The sequence below is a fragment of the Heliconius melpomene genome, chromosome 7, assembly GCF_056956725.1.
Source record: "Heliconius melpomene rosina isolate 202511_hmr_F chromosome 7, ASM5695672v1, whole genome shotgun sequence".
NCBI classification, from domain to species: domain Eukaryota; kingdom Metazoa; phylum Arthropoda; class Insecta; order Lepidoptera; family Nymphalidae; genus Heliconius; species Heliconius melpomene.
In genome coordinates, this window is record NC_140395.1 from 6,298,665 (window position 1) to 6,322,167 (window position 23,503).

General features: G+C 32.2%; 1 protein-coding gene across 2 annotated transcripts in view; it reads left to right on the forward strand.

Moving 5' to 3' along the window:
* The window catches only part of LOC146537522 (uncharacterized), a 119,493-nt gene that overhangs the window by 21,140 nt on the left and 74,850 nt on the right, over positions 1-23,503 (forward strand). For both annotated transcript variants that reach the window (XM_085187572.1, XM_085187573.1), the window contains exons 5-6: positions 15,771-15,921; positions 20,126-20,270. In XM_085187572.1, the coding sequence (XP_085043698.1) occupies positions 15,771-15,921; positions 20,126-20,270 (296 nt within the window). The remainder of the gene's footprint in view (positions 1-15,770; positions 15,922-20,125; positions 20,271-23,503) is intronic.

Genomic DNA, 23,503 nt, shown 5'->3' on the forward strand with positions numbered 1-23,503 from the left:
TATAATGTCATAATAATGTTTGACGTTATCAGTAATGGTTGATGGTTAAATCAAATATAAAATTTTCGTATTTGGAAAATAGGTATTTAAAGAACGAACGAAACTGAACAAAGTATTGAAAACCAAAGTGAAGATTATATTTTTTTTACCTGCCTAGTGTGATGAGGGAGTTGACCAGATCGTTTTTAACATGCCTTCTATTATTGTACAAGTTTTATCTTTTTTTGTCGATCAATCCTCTTCGTGTATTTTCGATTTAATATGGCATTTGTGGTGTTCAACTGGCATACTCCAAAACGCTATAATAAATGAACCGAACTGATGAGAGAGGAGAACAGTCCACGAAGTCTGCGAAGTATTTCGATGTTTCTCTTTCTTCTTTTAGTAAATCCGAAAGCTAAACGTCGTTGTGACGATAAAATTGTTGGGAGTTTAATAAAATTTTGTGGTCCATGTTAAGTCAAATCAGTCATTGATTTGGAAATACCAATAAAATTTTGCGTTTCGCTTGAAATAGATGTTTTTTGTCCGCTTTTCATACAATAGCCATTGTTACGTTGTCTCACTTGGCGCTATATATTTAGTTTCATTGCTTCTGGTTAGTCGCGATTGGAACTTATCTGACATGCAATGTTTGCAGGTTCGATTCCCATTCAAAGTAATGTTTACATTTATAACAGAGAACATTTGTTTAAATAAACGACACAGTCTGTTAGGCTTATTTTGTGTAATCTAAGTTTTTTTAATTAATTTTCTATTAGGTACCTTTAGGTTACCAAAGTTTAGGTTTTACCAAAAGTTTTTTATATGTTATATCGTAACTTAATAGCTATAGATATCATAATTGTAAAATATTGATTATTGTCAAGCGAGTTTCTTCCTCGTATTTCTTTGGTTTTACCCACCGTTCTTTACTCAGGGCATTCCGGGTCGATGTTAATTGTCTATTGCTTTTTGAACTTGTACCTAATGTCGTTTTAAATGTTATTATGTACGTTAGGTTAAATTATACAATTTTTTTCCTTTTACACTTATTAACTTTGCTTCTTTATTATTTACTAGCGGACCCGGACGCGGCTACGCCTGCTTGAAATATAAGAATATAATTTCTATAGAAATATAATTTCAATCTAGATGAAATGCTAAAAGTGACTATTATATTTATTTTCATAAGGATGAATATCAAAATGACGCGGTAACGAACGCGGTCGCGTAGCGACGACGGTTGTTATTAACATGGCAGAATAAATTGCATGTCAAATTAGAAAGTATTTTAATTTATTAGTATATATGTGTAATGTAATATTATATAGCCTATAGCACTTCTGAAGAATGCAGCTTTCATACAAAACAAAAACATAGTAAATCGATCCAGTAGATCCAGAGATCTTAGCGTTCAAACAAACAAACAAACAAACTCTTCCGCTTTATTATATTAGTATAGATAACCTAAAATTGTAGAAGTAATGAAATTTAATCCATCTTCTGTCCGGTGTGTCTTATCAATCAGAAGTGCGGCGTTGAGCGCCGCCATCCAAAAGACACTACGTCCAAAGTACAAAAAATAATGTTCCATGACGTTTCTATTTATCCTGCATAAATAAAATCATGGATGAATTCTATAACATTTCGATTAAAATTAAAAAATATGTTTTTTTTTATTTCAATAAAAAGTTCCCTTGTTATTAGTAATAACTTCCAACAAAACAACCTGTTACGTTTTAAATATTTCGTTTTTGTTCTAAAGGCTTCCAATTAAAGTTTGAAGACTTTCTTGGGTTTCTTGAAGCCCGTTAACAATTTTGTTTGAGAAATATACTTAAAACAGCTTCTACTGTGAATGTACAGAAATATACTTTTAATAGAATCAATTAACTTTTGACTACGACCTTTTGTGTGACTTCTCATGCTTTAATTTTCTAAAGTTGGAAATAACTCTAGTTAGCAATGAAAATCTATACCTATATTATAAATTCGAAAATAACTCTGTCTGTCTGTCTGTCTGTCTGTCTGTCTTTTACGCAATCAAGGCCAAACCGCTAATTTAATTGTGATAAAATACTCATATAGAGATACTTGAGGGTCTCGGGATGAACATATGATACTTTTTTTTCTCATATTTGTAATATTTTCGATATATACCAATATATTAAAATACTTTTTAATTTGACATGCAATTTATTCCGCCATGTTAATAACAACCGTCGCTATGCGACCGTTGCTAAGCAACGGTTTGCAAAGTTTGTTGTTAGAAAACGTCACCCAAAATGAGCTTGCTTAACGCATCTCTATTGAAAACTGAAAATCATTTCATAAATATATTTAATAAATATTCGTATAGTTCAAGCGGGCGTAGCCGCGTTCGGGTCCACTAGTATATATATATTTTTTAAAATAAGATATTTTTTCAAAATAAGCCAAGTCTCCACTTGGTCTGTCCATTATGGATGCATGTTTTCCAAAGCAGTTTAACTTTTATGGTCACGACACCTAATGTTTATGGTCTTGATTGCTACAGAACGTGCTATGCAAGTCCTTGTGCTAGGCCAGATTTTTTTTGCTTATGAATAATTGATTATATCCTTATGGCTTAATTTTATAATTTACAGCTTAAAATAGTATATAATACTGTATGTCGTATTTGAAAAGATATTACAATTTTGGTTGGTAATTAATGGTTTTTGGTGTCCCTTGGGGTAATTTCTATAACTCTACATGGAAGATGTACAAGAAAATGTGTCATTCATGGCATCTAATAACGTGATAGAACCAAAAACTTACTTGATATTATTAATTAGTAAATAATTAAGTATGTAGTTCAAACAGGCGAAGCCGCGAGCGGGTCACTAGTTATAAATATTTTATTTTTGCAATTTGGTCAGAATGAGACAAAAATACAATATAGAGTTCTATGCAACGCTATTATTAGAAATAACAAAAGTTTTATATATGTCAAGAGCTATCAAGTTTTGTAACTAACTATGTAGTTCAATTCAATATATTATTCGCAACTTTAAAATGGATCATTGTACGAATTTAGTATTCACCGTCGTCGGCGCCGTGTGCGGCAACTTTGCACATAATGAATGTCAATTTGTTCTGCAAACGCCCGGTTATATATGCAGAGTGTAAAATTTGAGGCAACACTTATACAACTAATCTAATTGTTTGAATAAGAGAATCTTTACGCGTTTATTTCCCTCTTCCAATATTACTATTGCGTTTTATTCACATTGGAGTAATTTTTCGTTAAGTTGTGATTATGTTACACATAATTTAATTAGATCAACCAAAAATGTTTTTGTTCTATCTGAAATGTGGTCCCTCAGTAGGACCAAAACATATTCAGTCTGATCTTTGATTGAAATAGTATATTTTTTAGCATCACCACAGTGATGCTAGTTTCCCAAACGGGATACATCCCGTTTGGGAACCTAGTGTTAAGACACTCTCATCATAATAATTTAAGAATTTTGTAGGCATTGCGTGTTGAGTATCGGAACTCAAGCCCCGCTTTGCCGTGTCACCAGAACGAAGAAATTAAAATATTAAATACGTAATTTTTCGGAGTAGGAATCGAACCCAAAACCGTCACTTTTATAGTCACAGCCTCATGCACGACGCCCTCTAATGAAGAAGTCCTAAATCACATTAATAAATTATATTATTAAGAAAACCTACTGAGATACTTTCAAAAACAATTCCAAAGCTTTTCGTCTTTGTCATTACCGTCATTCATTGTGTGTTTTTATTTTACTTTACAATGAAAAAGTAAAGTTTCAAAGGTCCTGCCATTATATCCACTTATCCGTGTCACGGTAGCCATATGGGTCAAACTTCATTGTTCGTGGCTAAATTAAGAGAGGCCACCAGCCTTTGACATCGGGTCATGAGTAATGCCAATTACGTTTTTAAATTTTAAATATTATATTTTTGTATAACTAACCCTATTATGCTGTTTTAGTTTTTAAATGCTTTTTGTGTATTGAATTTGTTTGTTTTTATATAGATATTACTTTAGCATAGATATTTGTACCACCATCAACCCTGGAATATTTAATTAAGACGACAAATACAATACTGAAAATCCATTCAGAAAATTTAAATGTGCCTTAAATTGTTCCATAAGTATTTTATTTCTTTATAGAATTAGTTATAAAGCTTAAAAATCATTAATAATTATTACAAGTGATAAGATGCTATGTAATCAAACACCTCTATTAATTAAAATAAAAACATTATATTTTTTTATAAAAACCACATCGTAAATATACTACCTTGAATATATAATTAATTCTATCATTTATTTGCTTATTAGATTATTTTTAATTGAATTTGACAAGTTAAACTAAACTCAACGTAAAAGGGCTTAAGTACGGAACCTTGTTGATAGTTGGAATAACAACATCTTCACAACCGAGGAAATATAAAATACGGACACGGAAGAACAATTAACAGTTCTTTATGCCTTATCAAGGAAACACTGGCTGGTCTCTGGGATACATTGGTTGGAGCCAATGACATTAAACGACGCGCATGCGCCGCGCGCGGACGTGCGCAAGATCATATGTCCATTTTAAATTATAATTTAATTTGATTTTGTATGGGAATTGGTTGATCTTGTATGTAGAAACGAGTTGGTTTTTGTGATACGTGTTCAGTGTTAGTGTTGTGTTTTAAATTGTTTCTTGGTGTTTCCTTTTTATTATTGGGAACGTCTGTGTTATTTGCATAATGCCGAACGATGTTCGAAGAACTAGGGTAACGTTTTTTCTTTCATATATTTATTTTTAAATATCGTTTTTATAGAAGAGGCAGATAGAGTGTATGTAGACACTGTCTTTCTCTATTTTTCCCAAATAAAGATTGATCGGTGGAACCCCAATCTAATTTATGTATGTTTCTATGTATGTGCGTTTTAATAGCCAGGAAGCCAGGTACAGACCGACAGTCTACTAATATAGGCCAAGTTAAACTTACAAAGTCTTAAAGAAACTAGTTGATAAATTAAGTTTTTTATAGATTAGGAATAAACGGTGACGATTTTAAGTATTTGTAGTTCATACGACCTCAATGTTTTGCTTTTTTGTTATCATTGCTTATCGTTTGACCGTACCGTGAATATTAGGGCTATGCGTCATCTTCTGATAACTTGAATTGTATTCGTATACTGTATATTATTAGTATGTATGTGTTAAACACGTGTTTACACTAAGGCGGAAAATCCAAACACTAACTTCTAAATTTAGAAATTCCATTGTTTTAGCACGCTAAAGCAACGTTTCGTTTGAAGTAAAATTTGCAAAATATAGGCCGCCTTACTCACAATTCACAGTTAAAGGTTAATTCTGACTAAATCGTAATTAACATATTATGTTAATTTTAGAGCTGATTACAGAATTTTAATGGTTCATATTTTTTTTGTTTTAAATGTATCTGCATAGCGGAAATCGTTGTTAATTATAATATTTATTCTTAATTAGTGTCTCTTTATAATATAAAAAAATTGCGAGTTTAACTTTAATTGTTTATTCTTATATTATATGGTTATTATTTATTAAAGCAATGTCTTTTGAAGGATAAGATGTATTGTAAATATTTATATTATCTACATTTAGACAGTATGTATAAATTATAAACGAAACAAAAACCCGACTGCTACTAAATTAATATATCTAATAATAACACTTGCACCATAAAGTCAAATCCAACCACGTATCCTTTATCAAAATCGGTTCCAGTGGCTTAACAGTTGCAAGGGAACATACATACTGCTATTAACATAACCCTCCTTTTAGGCTTCTCCGCAGGTTGGTAAAAACTTAACAGTTAATAAATTCTTTTTTTATAATTTTTAAACTTGTAATTGGTAGGTCTCTGAGATATACAAAAAAGTGATAGTTACAAAATGTTTTAATACTTATGTATTTTTTTATTTATAAATTCGTACAATTTATTTTCTTATGAATAGTTGCATCGTTACCCATAGCTTTCTAATTTTTTTTGCACACTTTTTGTATAACATTCACTACAAAATTATGAGAGTATTTTAGAATTATTTGCATAACTCTGTGAAATGGTCTTTTATAAATGAATTTATTCAGAATTAAATAGTAAGAGATAATGATCTCATTAATTTTATAACAAATCTTTTAAAAGTTGTTATTTTTATTAAATTGGGTAATATTAAAACAAATATTTTTGCTTTCGACGATACAAATATGTCTTAAGCGAATGGAATCGAGCCTCCAAGCTCTAACTAAGCACAATCGTTAACCACTAAACCACTAGGCCAGTAATTAGAGGACTCGAGCCCACTTTCTAATTAAAGGAGACCAAACAACGGAATTATAAGCATTGTAACTTGAAACTTACTATGGGATTATTACAATGAAATGGAGCAATTAGGATGGAAACGGTTAATGTCGTTAGCTTTTATATTTACTACAGTTGTACGGAATATAGTAGTACGTAGATTTAGTATACGTACGTGGGGTAGTAACAATGCTTAAGAATTTGTTTGGTTGAACGGAATAATCTCGGGAACTACTGATTCGATTAGAAAAATCTTTTTTTGTTGGTTAGTTCATTTACTTAGGAAGGCTATAAGGCTTATTATGTCACGAGCACTTAGAATGTGTCATGTGTCATACAAAATCATAGTTATTTTCGTTTGACGGAAGCTAAAAGAAGCTGCAGAGAAAAAAATAGTATAAATTAATATTTATATTCCTGTTTATGATGTTTGTACGCAGTGAAAGTTTTTATCCGAACATAAGGAAAGGATAAATGAATCATGCAATTTAAAGCCTTTATATTAAACTTTGAACTTTTGAATAAAGAATTTATTACCTTTTTTTCTTTTATGTAAATAATTTCCTTACAATGGTTAAGAGGATTTATTGTGTATAATTGTATAAGAAATAATTGGCTTTTGTTTTAAAGTTATATTATTTTAATTTTAATTACACATTATTTTCATTATCCTAATTCTCATAGTGAGTTTCTGTGAATGTAAAATATTCTTAGTATAAGTGACGCATCCCCCCCTTTGTGTCTTTACTAACTTTAGTTATTCGGCTTTGATTAAACAAAACTAACTTACGAACTATTTATAGACTTTAAATATAATAAGAGAAAATACATATCTTAAAATTACCTACATATTTTCAAATTTGTATTTTATTTTGAACGCCCAATATATCTACTAAAAATTATACAGCTGTCCCAAAAATATATATAATCTATGCGAAATTATAATTTTGTTCCCAACCAAAACAAAATTATTTATAACACCGCACATGCAAAATTTTACACGTAATGTTTGTTTGTAATAGCGAAACGTTAGAAGTTTACTTTAGCTATTTCAGTATAGCGCTCATTACCCCAAATTACTTCGAGCTGGTGAATTCATAAAACCCGCTGTGACCTTGACTCATCTTACAAATGTTACGAAATCTTCCGCATCGAAGAGAGCAATGCGTCTCTGGCTGGGGTGGGTGCCAAGTTTCTTTTTTGTGCTATAGCTGTATTCCAATAAAATGGTAATTAATTGTAGTGTGTATTATGTTGTCAGTAATGTCTGTCCATAAAGAATAGAATAAGAAGATAATTAAATGTAACTTAGTTCTCTTAAAACATTCCTGATAAGTAGGTATATACAAGTTCTTACAAAATATAAGGTCATTTTGTACCATTGAACAATAATCATTATTTTCTGATTAAAAAAATATATCTTCACGCTGTATCCCGCACCCAGCAGGGTAGGCAGAGGGAACCTAGTGTTAAGACACTCCGTTCCCCACTTTCTGCCGAATTTTGGAGGCATTGCGTGTTGAGTGGTAGGACTCAACGCCGCGCTTTGCCTCGACACCAGAGCGAAGAAATAAAAATATAAACGTAACTAACTATTTCACTTTCCTTGAGTGGGAATCGAACCCACTACCGTCACGTTACAGCCACACCCTTGTGCCGCTGCGCTACGACGGTCTCAGACTGAATAAAAAAAAACAGATAGAAAAACGAATTAGGTAAATTGAAGAGCAACGCTTTTTATTTTCAAATGTGGCCTTTAGCAATAGGAACAATAGATTTCACGAAAGTGATTTGACGATTGCACGTTTTCTATTGAAACTGAAACGTCAACCTTGACTTATATTAATGCCCATTTCGTGTATTTCGTGAGAGCTACGTTCGGTTTAACGTACAGTTTAAGTAATATTCTAATAATTTAGATTATTTCCTTATTGGATTATTTAGTCGTGGGTATTAGTAGAAAATTAATTGGAGCGAAAAGTTTTATTTTTATATTTATTTATTTACAACATTTGCAATTACTTGTTGGTAAATACTAAAAAGGATTTGAATTATGTGTCGTATATACTTCACGTATTATCAATACTGTATAGCACAATGGGTAGAGATAGGGCTTAGTGTTAATACACTCCGTTCTTTGCACTCCGCCCGGTTTTGACTTAAATGCACGATTTGTTTTACCAGAGCGGGGTTATTAGAGGGTGTTCGACTACGCCAGGATGACTTCATCGTACTATATATACTTCAGTATAATATCCTACTTCACTGTAAAAATAATTTAAAGAAAATGTTAATTGATTACAGTGCGATTTTAACGCCCGAATTCTTAACACGGAGTGACTTAACTAGGTTTCCTCTGCCTACCCTGCTATATGCGGGAACAGCGTCACTTAAAAAAAAAAATATGATTATGAGCTCACTTTCTTTGAACAGTGTCGAACAAAAACAGCAACACAATGTGCGAGTTAAGTCAGACAGGGTCAACTGAGTCACTGGGAGTCATGGATACGCTGTTAACTAAATTATCTGGCTTGACCCTAATAAATGTTTGGGTTTTATCTGTAGGTACTCGCACCAGAGTGTAATATATTACACTCTGGTGCGTATAAGTATACTTTATAAAGTATGTTCTTTTGTGTTATTGTAAACATGCAGTATCGCTAAATGAAATTCAAATATTCCATAATATATAATACTTCTTGTTAACACTTTTAAATAACCCACTGGACTCGCTAACTGAAGGTTCCGTACCAAATTTAACATTGTAGATCAACAGGAAGTGCAAATGATAAAAATTGACAGTTTTAAGTTTGCATGCATTGCATGCATGAGTGCATATGCACATATGTACTAATTTTGTATGAATGCTCTACCCGCAAACTTATATTTGCACATGAGCTAAAATATAAGTTGGTAATGATTTTTTTTCTATGAAATATCTATTAGTTTTTACATTTTGGATTTTTTCTGTTATTTGTAAACTTTCAATTATGTTTGAACCTACTACTATTGCGTTACTGGCAACATTATTATTATTATCTAATAATATTGCCTATGTTTAGTGCCTGATTTACCTCTATTATCTCGATATCATCTACTAGGCTATCACTAAGTTTATATTTAACTAGCGGACCCGGACGCGGCTACGCCTGCTTGAAATATAAGAATATAATTTCTATAGAAATATAATTTCAATCTAGATGAAATGCTAAAAGTGACTATTATATTTATTTTCATAAGGATGAATATCAAAATGACGCGGTAACGAACGCGGTCGCGTAGCGACGATGGTTGTTATTAACATGGCAGAATAAATTGCATGTCAAATTAGAAAGTATTTTAATTTATTAGTATATATGTGTATTGTAATATTATATAGCCTATAGCACTTCTGAAGAATGCAGCTTTCATACAAAACAAAAACATAGTAAATCGGACCAGTAGATCCAGAGATCTTAGCGTTCAAACAAACAAACAAACAAACTCTTCCGCTTTATTATATTAGTATAGATTTAACATAAAATATTTATTTTAACGTAATATTCTTTACGTCACTATCTCATATCGTTATACGTTAACAGCTGAGTAACTATTGATAAAGCGTGATGTCAACGAATTTTACGAAATGTATATATTTTGTATGAATATTTTAGTATTATTATCACATATATTGTCTTTTATTTAAGCTTTATAATAATATAGTTTTATAATTGGTTTTCTACAGATTATTTATACCTTCTTTGTTTAATTTTAATATATTATAAAAAAAAAACAGCGTCACGCTGTATGCCACATACAGCAGGGTAGGAACCTTGTGTCGAGACACTCCGTTCCCCACTTTCCGTTAAATTCTGGAGGTGTTGCGTTTTGAGAGGAGAAATAGAAATATAAATTTAAATAAATATTTCATTTCCTCGAGTGGGGATCGGACCCTCAACCAGTGCCATTTACAGTCACATACTTGCGCCGCTGCGCGACTGACACCTATTATAAAAGTTTTATTATATGATGTATTTTCATTGGGAAATATACGGGAAAGCAGTATAATCGGTCACTAAGTTCAAAATACAAAGTACTAGTAGTTGCGTCGCCCGCAACTTTGCGTCGAATATAAGAGGCAAAATGGAATATTCTGGATAAACCATCTTATAATATCTTCCCTACACTTTCAACTTTCCCAGCTTTCTGAGTAGAGTAGCTTCGTCTGTGCGTCACTCAGTAACGGAAGAGTTTTATGTACCTACTATACAGACAAATTAAATAGCCAATTTTTGAGAAGCCTATTAACTTTGACAACTTTATTATATTAAAAATAAAACTGAGAGAACTTTCCCTTTATCAAAGTTTTCCACAAAGGGACGTTGATTTTAATGTATTCTGAATGAGATTTTTATCTCATAAGCGTCGCAAGCACTTTTAAGTCGAGAAGCTTTTTGTTCAGCATCATTGTTTATCGTACAATAAAATGTGAAATTATTAAGTATTTTTCCGCTTTCAATGTATACATCAGTCATTTTTAACATTGCTGTTTTATTATTGTTATATCTAAACGTTTTGTTTTTTTTATATGTTAGTAAGTTACTTTTTCATTTTTAAATGTATTAAATAATATGATAATGTGGCCTAGTATGTAAACAGTGGCATCCACAAAAATTACACTTCTTTTTCAATTATGTAGCTAACCTATCTTAATATAACGTGTATTTAAGAATAAAAGATGATATTATTTAAAAAAATATAGTTTTAAAAAAGCTTCACCTGTATACTACACATAGCTAGGGAAGTAAGGGTAAGGTAAGTAAGGGTAACCTATCGTTAAACATTTCGTTCCATAATTTTTCTTTTATTTGGGAAATATTGCGCGTTGAGTGTGAAACAGCGTTGAGCGAGGAAATAAAAATAATTCATTTCCTCGAGCAGAAATCTAACCCACGACCGACGAGCTTACAGGCAGCTGTGCCGCTGTGCCAAGACGACATCTACATATCGAGTTATATTGTTCAGTGTATATAATGTACTTCATCTTCTTTAACTAATAGCTACTTTAAAAAGAAAATTATTATTGTGAAACCTATCTTCTTGTTTGCCTATAAATAAGAAAAATATAAGATCGTGCAGTTCATATTGGTTAAATTAAATTTGAATTTATAGCAATCAGTATCCTGAATTACGTATACCTAGTTTGTATTACTGTACTTTTAAATATTTTATTCTAAACATGTTTCTTGATCATGGATAATCTTCATGTTAAAATAATATATATATGTAAATCCACCGGTCAGTCCGGTAAGTAACTAAGCAAAACAATAACACTATTAAAATTACTAAGAGCGCGTGCGCTACGCCTCGTAAATATTTATGTGAACATCAAAGTGCATATTTGTTTAAATATAATACACACTTTGTTTTGAGTTCCCTTTTATATTGTGTTGGCACGTAAGTAACGTTTAAAATGAGGAAAATATGTATATTCGTAAAACGTTGCTTAAAATATGTATTCTTGTAGTCTCTTTAAATTATCTTGAAATAAAACATTCGACCGGATTCTGGTAATAGTCCTATTTTAGTCTTTCGGTACGGAACCCTAATGATTGTATTTATTTTAATATCTTAATCTGGCTTTGTTCAAGATCTAAACGCTTTAAACGTGGATAAATTTTAAATTATGATAGGTACATATGTATGCTATAAATTATTCACACTACATAGCGATAACTTATATTGTTTATTTTGTTTATCCCTAAGCATCTGTCGTAGTATGTAGAAGAGGCCTTTGCCTATTTCTATTGAGATGCAGAGACCTTATTGAATAGTGTCTCGGTAGTCCGACATTCCTTGTAAAATATGAAACCGACAAATTGCGAGTCTTACTCGCAACTCAAGGTTCCGTACTATGATCATAGAACGTTACTGACAAACTAAAAATTTGCAAAGCTTACAGACAAATAGACGAACCCACCAAGTCGTTTCGGTTTTTTTTGTTTTGAAGTACGGAACCCTAAAAAATTAAGTCTTAATTCTCCGTTTTACAGTAGTAAGTACGCGCGCCCATATTTTTGGATACAAATACTCCGATTCATTTAATATTACAAAAATGTTGATGATTTATGTTTTGACACAACCGGAACACTTTACTAATTTCGCACATTAATGCTAAACAACATTTTGTACGTGTTTCTCAGGGATTAAGGATAACAGCTGGTGATAACGGGTTTCCTTTAATTTTAGTGATTCAGTACAAATTTAGTCAATGATTAATGTATTACAAATATTACTGCTTAGGCATTTTGATATCAACGTAATGTTATCTGAAAACAACAATAATTTTTAAGGTTCCGTGCCCAAAGGGGAAAACGATTAATAAGACTTCGCTGTCTGTCTATCTATTCATAGTGTTATAATAACTTTATAGCAGGGCATCACATACAGAACCAGAAAATTTCATTGTCTTTTCACTAAAAAAAGTCTTCTATGTACCTGCAGTTACACTTACGCCCAATGTTTAATGTATCTCCGATCTCCAGTTAACGTCAATCTTGGATTTTTTGACATGTCTATCCAATGACTAACCTGCATGCCGTCCTCCATCTCTCTCATTTCAATCTATGGTTGCAATTCATTGATTACTAGCGGCCCGCTCGCGGTTTCGCCCGCGTGAACTATGTTATTATTAATTTCTGTCTCCGTGACTACGTCCTAGTGACGTCTATGCAAAATTTGAGACTCCTTGAGCATTTGTAGTAACGAAGTTTCATACAAACTTTCACCCCTAAAACAACCCCTTAGAAGTCGAATATTGCAAATTCCCGTCTTAGCTAGCCCCTACGTCCTATAAATAACTCCTATGCAAAATTTGAGATTCCTAGCAAATGTAGTTTCTGAGATTTCGTGATGAGTGAGTGACCTTTCGATTTTATATATATAGATAGACTAACGGACGCGCGCAGTTTCGCTTGCGTATTTAAGGGTGAATTCTAATAACCCATGAAACATGTATTTAATGAAATATTTTTAAGAGTCTAAATTTCAAATTTTATAAAAATTGGAGGTGATTTAAATATTTTTCCATACAAACTTTCAACTCTTTATTTGCACCCTTAGGGGGTGAATTCTAGAAAACCATGAAACATATGTTCAATTAAATATTTTTAAGAGTCTAAATATCAAATGTTGTAAAAATCGGTGGCGATTTAAGAATTTTCCCATACAAACTTTCAACCCCTTATTTGCACCCTTAGGGAGTGAATTCTAGAAAACCATGAAACATGTGTTTAATTATATACGTTTAAGAGTCTGAATTTAAAATTTTATACAAATTGGTGATGATTTAAAAAAACCTATACAAACTTTCAACCCCTTATTTGCACCTTTAGGCGGAGAATTTTAGAAAACGATGAAACACGTGTTCAATTAAATACTTTTAAAAATCTAAATTTCAAATTTTATAAAAATCGGTGCCGATTAAAATTTTTTTCTATACAAACTTTGAACCCCTATTTCACCCCTTTAGGGTTAAAATTTTTCAAAATCCCTTCTTAGTGGATGTCCAGATTACAAAAGTAAACTTTTGTCCAAATTTCTCGTTTCTACCATCAGCGGTTAACGCTGTGCGTGCGTCTTACCTCAGTCAGTGAGAACAAGTCCTTTTATATATATAGATTAACATCGGGCGGTAGGCTACAAGATTTTCTTTTCAAAGTGATTTGAACAACGACCAAATCCATTGAGTCATCCAGTTAGATCATAAATCCACAATTCTTCATTCGATCTTCAATAAATATTTACGATGATAAGTATATAATAACGCTAAAAATACTACCTCGCGTTTTAATTTTTTTTGGGAAATTCCCAAATTGTATACAACTCGCATGCTATTTGATCGTATCTGCTTAAAATATTGAATGAGTGAAGGGAAAATGCGATGTTTAAGCAGGCCGCGTGCCAAAAAGTTGTATTGCACTGGCGGAAAGTTATTTTATTGGGAAACATCCAATTTGTGTAATCATTTATATTTGGTCTATCTTTTATACTCCATTTTCTATATTGAACAAAATAGTTATATATCAGGAAGAAAGCTACTACTAGGTTACTAGCGCCCCGCCTGCGGCTTCGCCCGCTTAACTACTTGTTTATTTATTAAACTAAATTGTATTTGTGTTGAATATCTATTTGAAGCGTATTTGTAGTGTCTTCTGACATTAAAACAATGGATACTCTTAAAAGTTCTCCCTTTTTGCGATTTTTTTAATTGTTACTTCACTACTATTGGCTATAGCGTAATGTGATATAGCTTAATAATAATATAATATATTAGATTAAAATTCCTCAAGAAAAGGATTATTTTTTAATATTTTTTAAATCGAACCAGTAGTTCCTAAGCTTAACGCGTTTTATCAAACAAATTCTAATATTTTAGATTAGTAGGTATAGATAGTTTATATTTATAAAAGCTTTTACTTGTTCCGGTTCCGTACCTCTAAAGGAAAAAAAACGGAACGTCAGTTTGTTGTCGGCCTGTCCGTTTGTCAAGACCATTTATTTCGATTTGAAATTGATATCAAATATTCAGGTATATTCGGCCTAAAATTATAACTTACAATTGGTACAAAGAAGGGAAAAAATCCAATAAGCTTTTTCTAAAATGTCGAATTCGAAATTATATAATTGAGTATTGCTATTTATGGATATATGTAATTACTGTGTGTTATTCACATTTATTATAATATAACGGTATTTTTTACTTTCACGCATTCATAGGAGGAACAAAAGATCTTTCGATATACCAGGTTACACTTTCCCACCATATAGAGGTACTTTTGTTCACAGAACTGATTAAATAAAGCAAATTAAAATTCATATTAACCTAAACAAATTTGGCCTTTTCTTCTGTATATAAATATGATAATGCTCGAAAGTTCACGATAAATTATTAAAGATTCGATTGCCACACGAAACACAATGCCTCCAGAATTCGTCGGAAAATGGTGAACAGAGTGTTTTTTCACTAGGTTCTCTCTGTATATCCTGCTGTGTGCGGTATATAGCGTGACGCTTAACAAAAATACATATATAATATATCCGTATATGTTATCTAATATAGCATTTATCTAATTGAAGTATTTCAATACTGTTATTGATTTGCAGGCTTTCCATTTTATATTTAAAGCTCGTGGTTATGGTTTCTCGTTAAGCTTAGCTCGTCCTACTTACAAGTTTGTTCTAATTTTACTATTTCATTGAATGATATTGTCATACATATATGTAGGTACTACTTATATGTAATAAGTATATTAATATAAATGTGGTTGAATCAAATTATGTTAGAAATATCACTGGAAAGTTTTCTTTCATTTTTCTATCGGGACCAGGATTTTTAAAGGTGTATTTAGTTCTTTAAAACAAATATTTTATTTTCAATGCTTAATGATATAATTTAATACTATTTGTTTCTGCAGATGGGAGCAGGCGCGAACGGCCCTGGAGGTCGGAGAGCTCTGGAGCTAATTTTAAGTGGCGGGCTCAAGTCCTTAGCAAGACCAGCGAAGCCTGTGAGACGAGCCGCATCTCGAGACTCAGTGCTATCACAACCACAGCCATTGCTTGAAGGTAAAATACTAATTCCTAAATGATATATAAAATATTTTCACATTCTATATTGCTAAACTAGCGACCCACCCGCGACTTCTCCCGCTCAAACTTATCGTTGTATTATAGCCCAATCATATAGCATCTTAATATAAATTATAACTTATCTGTTATTCTGGTGTCTAAGCTATATTACTGTAAAGTTTTACCTAAATGCGTTTAGTAGTGTTTGCGTGAACCTATAACATTAATCCTGACAAACTTTCACTTTGTGATATTAGTAGGATTAGTAAGATACAATAAGGAGGATCGGATCAAATCTGTACTATAATAATTCTTGGATAGTGGAGCTTTATAGAATTGATCCTATGGAAGTGCTAATAAAAGAAGTTGTATTAGCCGCATAAAAGTCTTAACGCTACGGCCAAATATGTCTAAGGTATTAAATTTATTGTAATTATTGGTAAAGTTCCTATTGGAACTATATAGATTTTTGAACTCATAAGAATATAAACTTTTAGTATATTGCATACTACTAAACCTAAACACATCTGTGGGATCAGAACCCACACCCATTTGTCAGTCAGTCTGTTGGGCTTACTTAATAACTATTCAAGAATCCCAATCACATTGTCATTTTCATTTTCACAAAAAAAACATAGACAATAAACTTTATTCACACTGTAAGTTTTTGTAATTAATAACATTAAAACAAGGCGCGGCGTTAAGCTCGTCCGGAAAACACGAAATGCCTCGGGTAATAGAGTATCTTAACACTTCTAACAGCTTCTTCATATCCTGATATGCGGGATACAGTTAGTTAGTAAAGTTGAAAATAAATGTCTTTTTATCAGTTATTTTCTAACACTGTAATGTCAACTATATAAGTCTCATAACATAGATTGTGAGTATAAACATACGCCACTATGACGTAATATTTATAAACGTATTATAGTAAATTATTTGTTTATGCTGCCAATCCTGACGGATGTTACCGACGTTCAATGTTGGAAGTCAATCAATATTGGCATAATGCTTAGCTGATGCATCTAAAGCCAATATAGGGACTGACTATTTTTTTATGTGGTTAATTTTTTTCTTGTTTTCATTTTTATTTATATAACAACCATATTGAGGCCAGTCATGGCGAAGAGATACAACCGTGTTAGGGTAAAAGCGACAGGTTATGGAATCGATTAACTGTTTCTGGTTACAAGGTAGTGCGGGTAATAGCGCAATGCCTCCAGAATTCTGCGGAAAGTGGGGAATAGAAGTGTCTTAACAATAGGTTCTGTAAATTTGCCAATTTTTTCGTAATTTTTAAGACACTTTATTTAATAAAGCTCAGATAACAAGTCAGTGTCGGGTTATTTAAAATTTAATTTATCAAATTATTTAACATTATTTAAGCCCAAGATAGTCAACAAGCTACTTAGTATCTATTAAGTTCTATAATTTAAATATTAATATTAGAATTTATGTATTTATGTATTTGTATTTGACCAATAATTCTCGCGTTCGACAAGCTCTACGTGGTTTTTGTTGTTGCTAGCGTCTCTAAAATAAAGCCCATAATTTTTTTACACCAGACTCTTAGTTAGCAGTAGTCGCATATATAAATATCTAAGTGACGCTCTACAAACAAACATATTGACAATTTCACATAACCCATATTTTTCTCAATTTGGCCTCATTTGTATTTTGATATATAAAAATATATATCACTTCAAAACAAATAACTGGCTGGAAATAAATGGTTTCCTTATCAATAAGATAAAAGGCAGTAGGAGGTGTTGAAGCCAAAAATAACATTATGAATTTTCATTTATATTTTGTTTATAAATGAAAATTCCTTTTTTAAGTCGAAAATGTTTATTGTTACTTAGCTTTATTTTTCGTTAAACAATTTGGTGTTGTCTTAACGATGTTAAAACATGCCTTTGTACACTGCAAATAATGATTTTGACCTTAAATCTGGAAAATGTTTTTATTAAGGAGGAATTTTTGTCCGCTCCACTTTCCACCGTAGGGAAGTATTAGTAATCGGTTTTATTTGAGTGTAAATATTTTGTCGGGCGGGATTGGAATCTACAGTCATCGTATGCAGATAAACACTGCAGTACAGCTTCTTTTGTAATAGAAGTTTTGTTGATAATGTGTAATGACACAGACGAGGCGCTATTGGGGAGTAAGTAATTATAGCATTAGATGATTATGAATTCGCTTCAATTAGACAAGTGAAAAATGTTTTGTACTTTATTAAAAGAAGTGAACTCATTATTAAAATAGGAGTAGTTAGGTTCCCTCTGCCCCCCTGCTATGCGGGTAAAAACGTGAAGTTTTTTTTTAAATTAAAATTTGACAGATCTTTTCAAAAAGCAAGATTGTAATTACTGTTGCTATTTGTAGCACGTAAAAAAATATTAATAACTAGCGGCCCGCCCGCGGCTTCGCCTGCGTGAGCTACGTTATTATTAATTTCTGTGTCCATGAGTACCTACTTCCTATAAGTGACGTCCATGCAAAATTTGAGACTCCTAGCATTTGTAGTAACGAAGTTTCATACAAACTTTCAACCCTAAAAACAACCCCTTAGAAGTCGAATATTTCAAATTCCCGTCTTAACGAGCACCTACGTCCTATAAATAACTCTTGCAACACTCTATGCAACATTTGAGATTCCTAGCACATGTAGTTTCTGAGATTTTGTGATGAGTGAGTGACCTTTCGATTTTATATATATAGATAGATGAAATGTTTGATGAGAATTAGCATATAATTTGCAAATGCTATTAAAGTTATTTTTAAATTATTAATGTATATAATGTAAATGAGCCCATATCCAACTAGTTTCCAACACGTGACTTTAGATTATGAAAAGCAAATTAAGCGGATATATGAACTTTGTGCTCATAAAGATATATAGCTCTATGATAATAAGATGTTGATTTTCAAATAGACATTATTACTATGTACGTATTTATTTATTTATTTATTTATTTATGTTAAATTTTACTTATTTAGTTCGTGTAATAAGAGTGTGTTATTGTTGCCATCTTCATATATTAAGATTTTAATTTTTTTTCAATCTTGATATCTCAGTTTCATTCGTTATTATAGCTTTTTTGAAATAATAATTTTCATTTTATACACTTGTCAATTTTTATATACGTATTTAAATATCGTATATTGTGTGTAGTCGCAACTAAATAATAAATATGATTTAAAACAAATGTTGAAATTAATTTAGACCAGAGAAAAAAAAAATGTAACAGTCTCCCTGTAATCAAAGAAGTACCGTTTCACTATGTAGTAGGCTATATCACCCAAACAATGAACTAAGCTAATGAGCATAGGTAGGTACATACAAGAAAACCAAACCATAAATTAAAGTTTCAAAACAATAAAATATGACCTCTCACAGCTTTCTCTCAGTATTTTACTTTCGAATATTTACTTACATTTGCATTTTTGAATAATCCTTGTGATTTATGCGTTTTTTACTATTTTCCTTATTTTTTATAGATACTGGGTTTAGTAAACATTGCACGTTTTTACATAAACATAGCTGCCCATATAACAAAAGTAATATAAAAAGTACTGTTTATGTAGATATGTGTATATTTATTATTTATACACTTTTTTACACGGTTATTTAAATTTAATATTTAAAGAGTGGTACAGCAGAATTTGGATAACATTATATGGATTAGATAGAGTTGTCCATTTCACTTATGAAGATAAGAAAAAAAAACTTTTGCTGTCTAGTTACAATTATTTCAGTACACCACACATATCTTATTTTTGAATTACTTTATAACATGTACGATATGAATATAGCACAATTAACATGTCTGTAAGCACGCAATGGCTAATTAGTTTTTTGTGTCATATGTAATATGTTTTTTTTTGTTTAAAAAAATAAGTAATTCTTATCATGCAAAGAGAGATACTCTTTTAAATCACTAACTCAAATAAACTTAATTTAAAAAAGTTTACTGTAGTCACCCAATTTTTTTTTACATTGTTGTTGCAAATAATTAAAATAATATTCACACACTTCGTTCTCGTCCTTAGTATTTCGAAAAGAGGAGTGTCGTAACAAAATGTCTGCCTCGATGTGAAATATAATTTAAATGAATATTAGCTAACCTCTGAGTTGCGCCCTAACAAATGATACATAAATAAAAACCTTATTAATTACATAATATATTTTCCTTCTCAGGTCTAAGAAAATGTTCAACGGTCCTCGCGCTAACGGACAGGGAAAAGGCCCCCGAACCGATCAGAGCTCACAACCGACTGCGCGCGCCTTCCGTCTGCTCCCGATGCTCCTCGCTGCTGTCCCTCGCCGGTGCTGGTGGTTCTAGGTAGGTTGACGTGAATCTGATCATGCTTTTATAGGAAACTAGCGGCCCGCTCGCGGTTTCACCCGCGTGAACTATGTTATTATTAATTTCTGTCTCCATGACTACATCCTAGTGACGTCTATGCAAAATTTGACACTCCTAGCATTTGTAGTAACGAAGTTTCATACAAACTTTCGACCCCAAAAACAACCCTTTAGAAGTCGAATATTGCAAATTCCCGTCTTAGCGAGCACCTACGTCCTATAAATAACTCCTATGCAAAATTTGAGATTTCTAGCACATGTAGTTTCTGAGATTTCGTGATGAGTGAGTGACCTTTCGATTTTATATATATAGATGACTAGCGGCCCGCTCGCGGTTTCACCCGCGTGAACTATGTTATTATTAATTTCTGTCTCCATGACTACGCCCTAGTGACGTCTATGCAAAATTTGAGACTCCTAGCATTTGTAGTAACGAAGTTTCATACAAACTTTCGACCCCAAAAACAACCCCTTAGAAGTCGAATATTACAAATTCCCGTCTTAGCGAGCACCTACGTCCTATAAATAACTCCTATGCAAAATTTCAGATTCCTAGCACATGTCGTTTTTGAGATTTCGTGATGAGTGAGTGACCTTTCGATTTTATATATATAGATTAGGATTTCTGAAATTTATTTTTAAATTTCTGAATTAGTTACGAAAATATCTCTATGTTTTATCGAAAAATTATAACGAAATATTAGGATCGCCTTGATGCTAATATATTTATAGAAACTTAAAATACCATAATTTGTTACGATACCTTGAAATGTAAGAGCAATTTATGAAAAGTTTCAAAGCCACGCTAAATTTTCCTCTTTCTTTCACGAATGTTCTTGGAAATAAAACCAAGGACAGGTGGTTAAATGCTCTATTGATATATATTTTTGCTTACATAAGTATATTTCTCTTGTTGATATACGAACCGTAGTTTTTATTTTTCATTATATTTTAGTAAACATGGTGATGATAGTAAGTGCTAATCTTTTTCTCATTCATTACATAATTCATAGGTGCAAATCCCCAAAAAAAAAAAATACCTACACTGGAAAATAAAATAAATAAAAAGTAAAATTTTTATTTCAATAAATAATTTTGTAAAGGAAATCTTATATATTTCACGTTATTGTTTGCAATGCTATCACAACATATATTGTTTGTACAAGTTGTTTCAATTTCAGTCTCCATGTTGCTTGACACGTGGAGCTTTCCGTAGCTTTTGTTTGTGCCACTCGCGGCTTAAGAGCGTACACAATGATAAGTGTTTTGTCGGGATTCGGTTTTTTAGTCTCGTGCTTGGATTTTCTTGTTTTTTTCACTGCGTTTTGAATCGCGTAACTCAACGTCGCGCTTTGCCTCGTACCAAAGCGAGGAAATTAAAACGTACATAAATATTTAATTTTCAGAACGGGACTCGAACTCACAACCGTTGCGTTTACACACTGCTCCATTGCGCCACGACGGTCGTTCAATATAAACTTCATTACTTCTATTATATTGAATATTTTTTTCTAAATAATATAATTATTTAAAATTATATATATGAGGACAGTAGTAGCGCACGGGCACGAGCGTGTGACTATAAACGCGACAGTTTGGGGGTTCGATTCCCGCTCGAAGCTATGAAATATTAAATATTTTCATTTTTTCAACACCCGATGCCTCCAAAAATCGGCGAAAGGTGGGTGGCGGAGTGTCTTAACACTAGCTCTCTCTGCATATCCTTCTACATGCGGGATACAACGTGAAATTGAAAAAGAATAGAAATAAATTATATTTAATAGATGTCAACGTCTATATTCTAAGTATTGTATTACATGACGGTTGCTCTAAACGTTTTAAACACGCGCGCCCGTTCCTGGTACAGACAAGTTAAATAACCGGAACTATCGATATCTTGTTTTTAATTTTCTGTAATTAAATAAAAGATTCCTTTTAAAGTAGATAGTCTATATAATAATGAGTTTTTTTATAATGAATAGATTTGTATAATAATATTGCTACGCTCTGGTGTCGCGGCGTTCAGTTCTGCCACTCAACACCCAATGCCTCTAGAATTTGGCAGAAAGTGGAGAAAGGAGTGTCTTAACACTAGGTTTCCTCTGCCTACCTTGCCGTATGCGGGATACAGCGGGAGCTGATTTGATTTAATAATATTATTTGGTCGTATCAAATATTTTTTTATGTTTTTTGTCTGTGTATTGTATTGTAGGATAGGAAGAAGGAACATAGGTTTCCGTTCTTAAATTTATTAATTAAGCAAGTTTTGCTTAACTTGTATAATATATAGTTAAGTTATCGAGCGAGATTTGAAGTCCAAACTGTCGTATAATGATAATCAATTACTTTCCATTAGGTGTGCTGCTTTGCATAATTAAACCACACAACGTTGTTTTAGTGAGTATGTATTAGTAAAAGGCAGGTTGTACTGGTTTTCTTTATTATATGTAGTATGGTGACTTATCGATATTTTAATGGTAGAAAGTTACTCAAATAGAACCAGTTGGTCAAAGTACCTAAACATAATTAATATATCCGGGCAGAGGGAACGTAGTGTTACGATTGTTCGTTCCACACTTTACCTCCGTTTTTCGACACATAGAGAGTGTTAAACGAAGTGAATTCACTTCTAATAGTGGAAACTGAACCTGTAACCGTCGCGTTTTCAGTCAGACGTTGTGCCGCTGCGTATTAAAATATTTTAAATACAAATATATAGCGGTATTTGAACCTGCGTGTTCTTTGACATGTAGCATAGCATCGTAAATTCTCTAGAGAAGTGAAGCGTGCCTCATGGCTCATATAAAGTAAAATTTATGATGAAAACTAAAAATAAGTTTTACAAAAGAACGTCTCACTCTCTTTTTTTTATTATGATAAAACTACTTTTTTACATAAACCGAACCGATACTTTACCGACGACCTTTGGCATGAAAACCCGGACACGAATTGCTTTTTGGAATGTACGCACACTTGGCTGTGAAAGTAGACTTGCTCAAGCAGAAGCAGAAATGCTTAGATACAACTTGCAAATTCTTGGTCTAAGTGAAGTGCGAAGAAATGGATTTGGTGAACTGAGAACGTCCAGAAGTCTAACTTTGCTCTATTCCGGCAAGGAGACGGAAGAAGAAGTGCATGAATATGGCGTAGGGCTCCTTCTTTCAGAATCAGCAAGGAAAAGTCTTCTGGACTGGAAACCGATCTCAGATC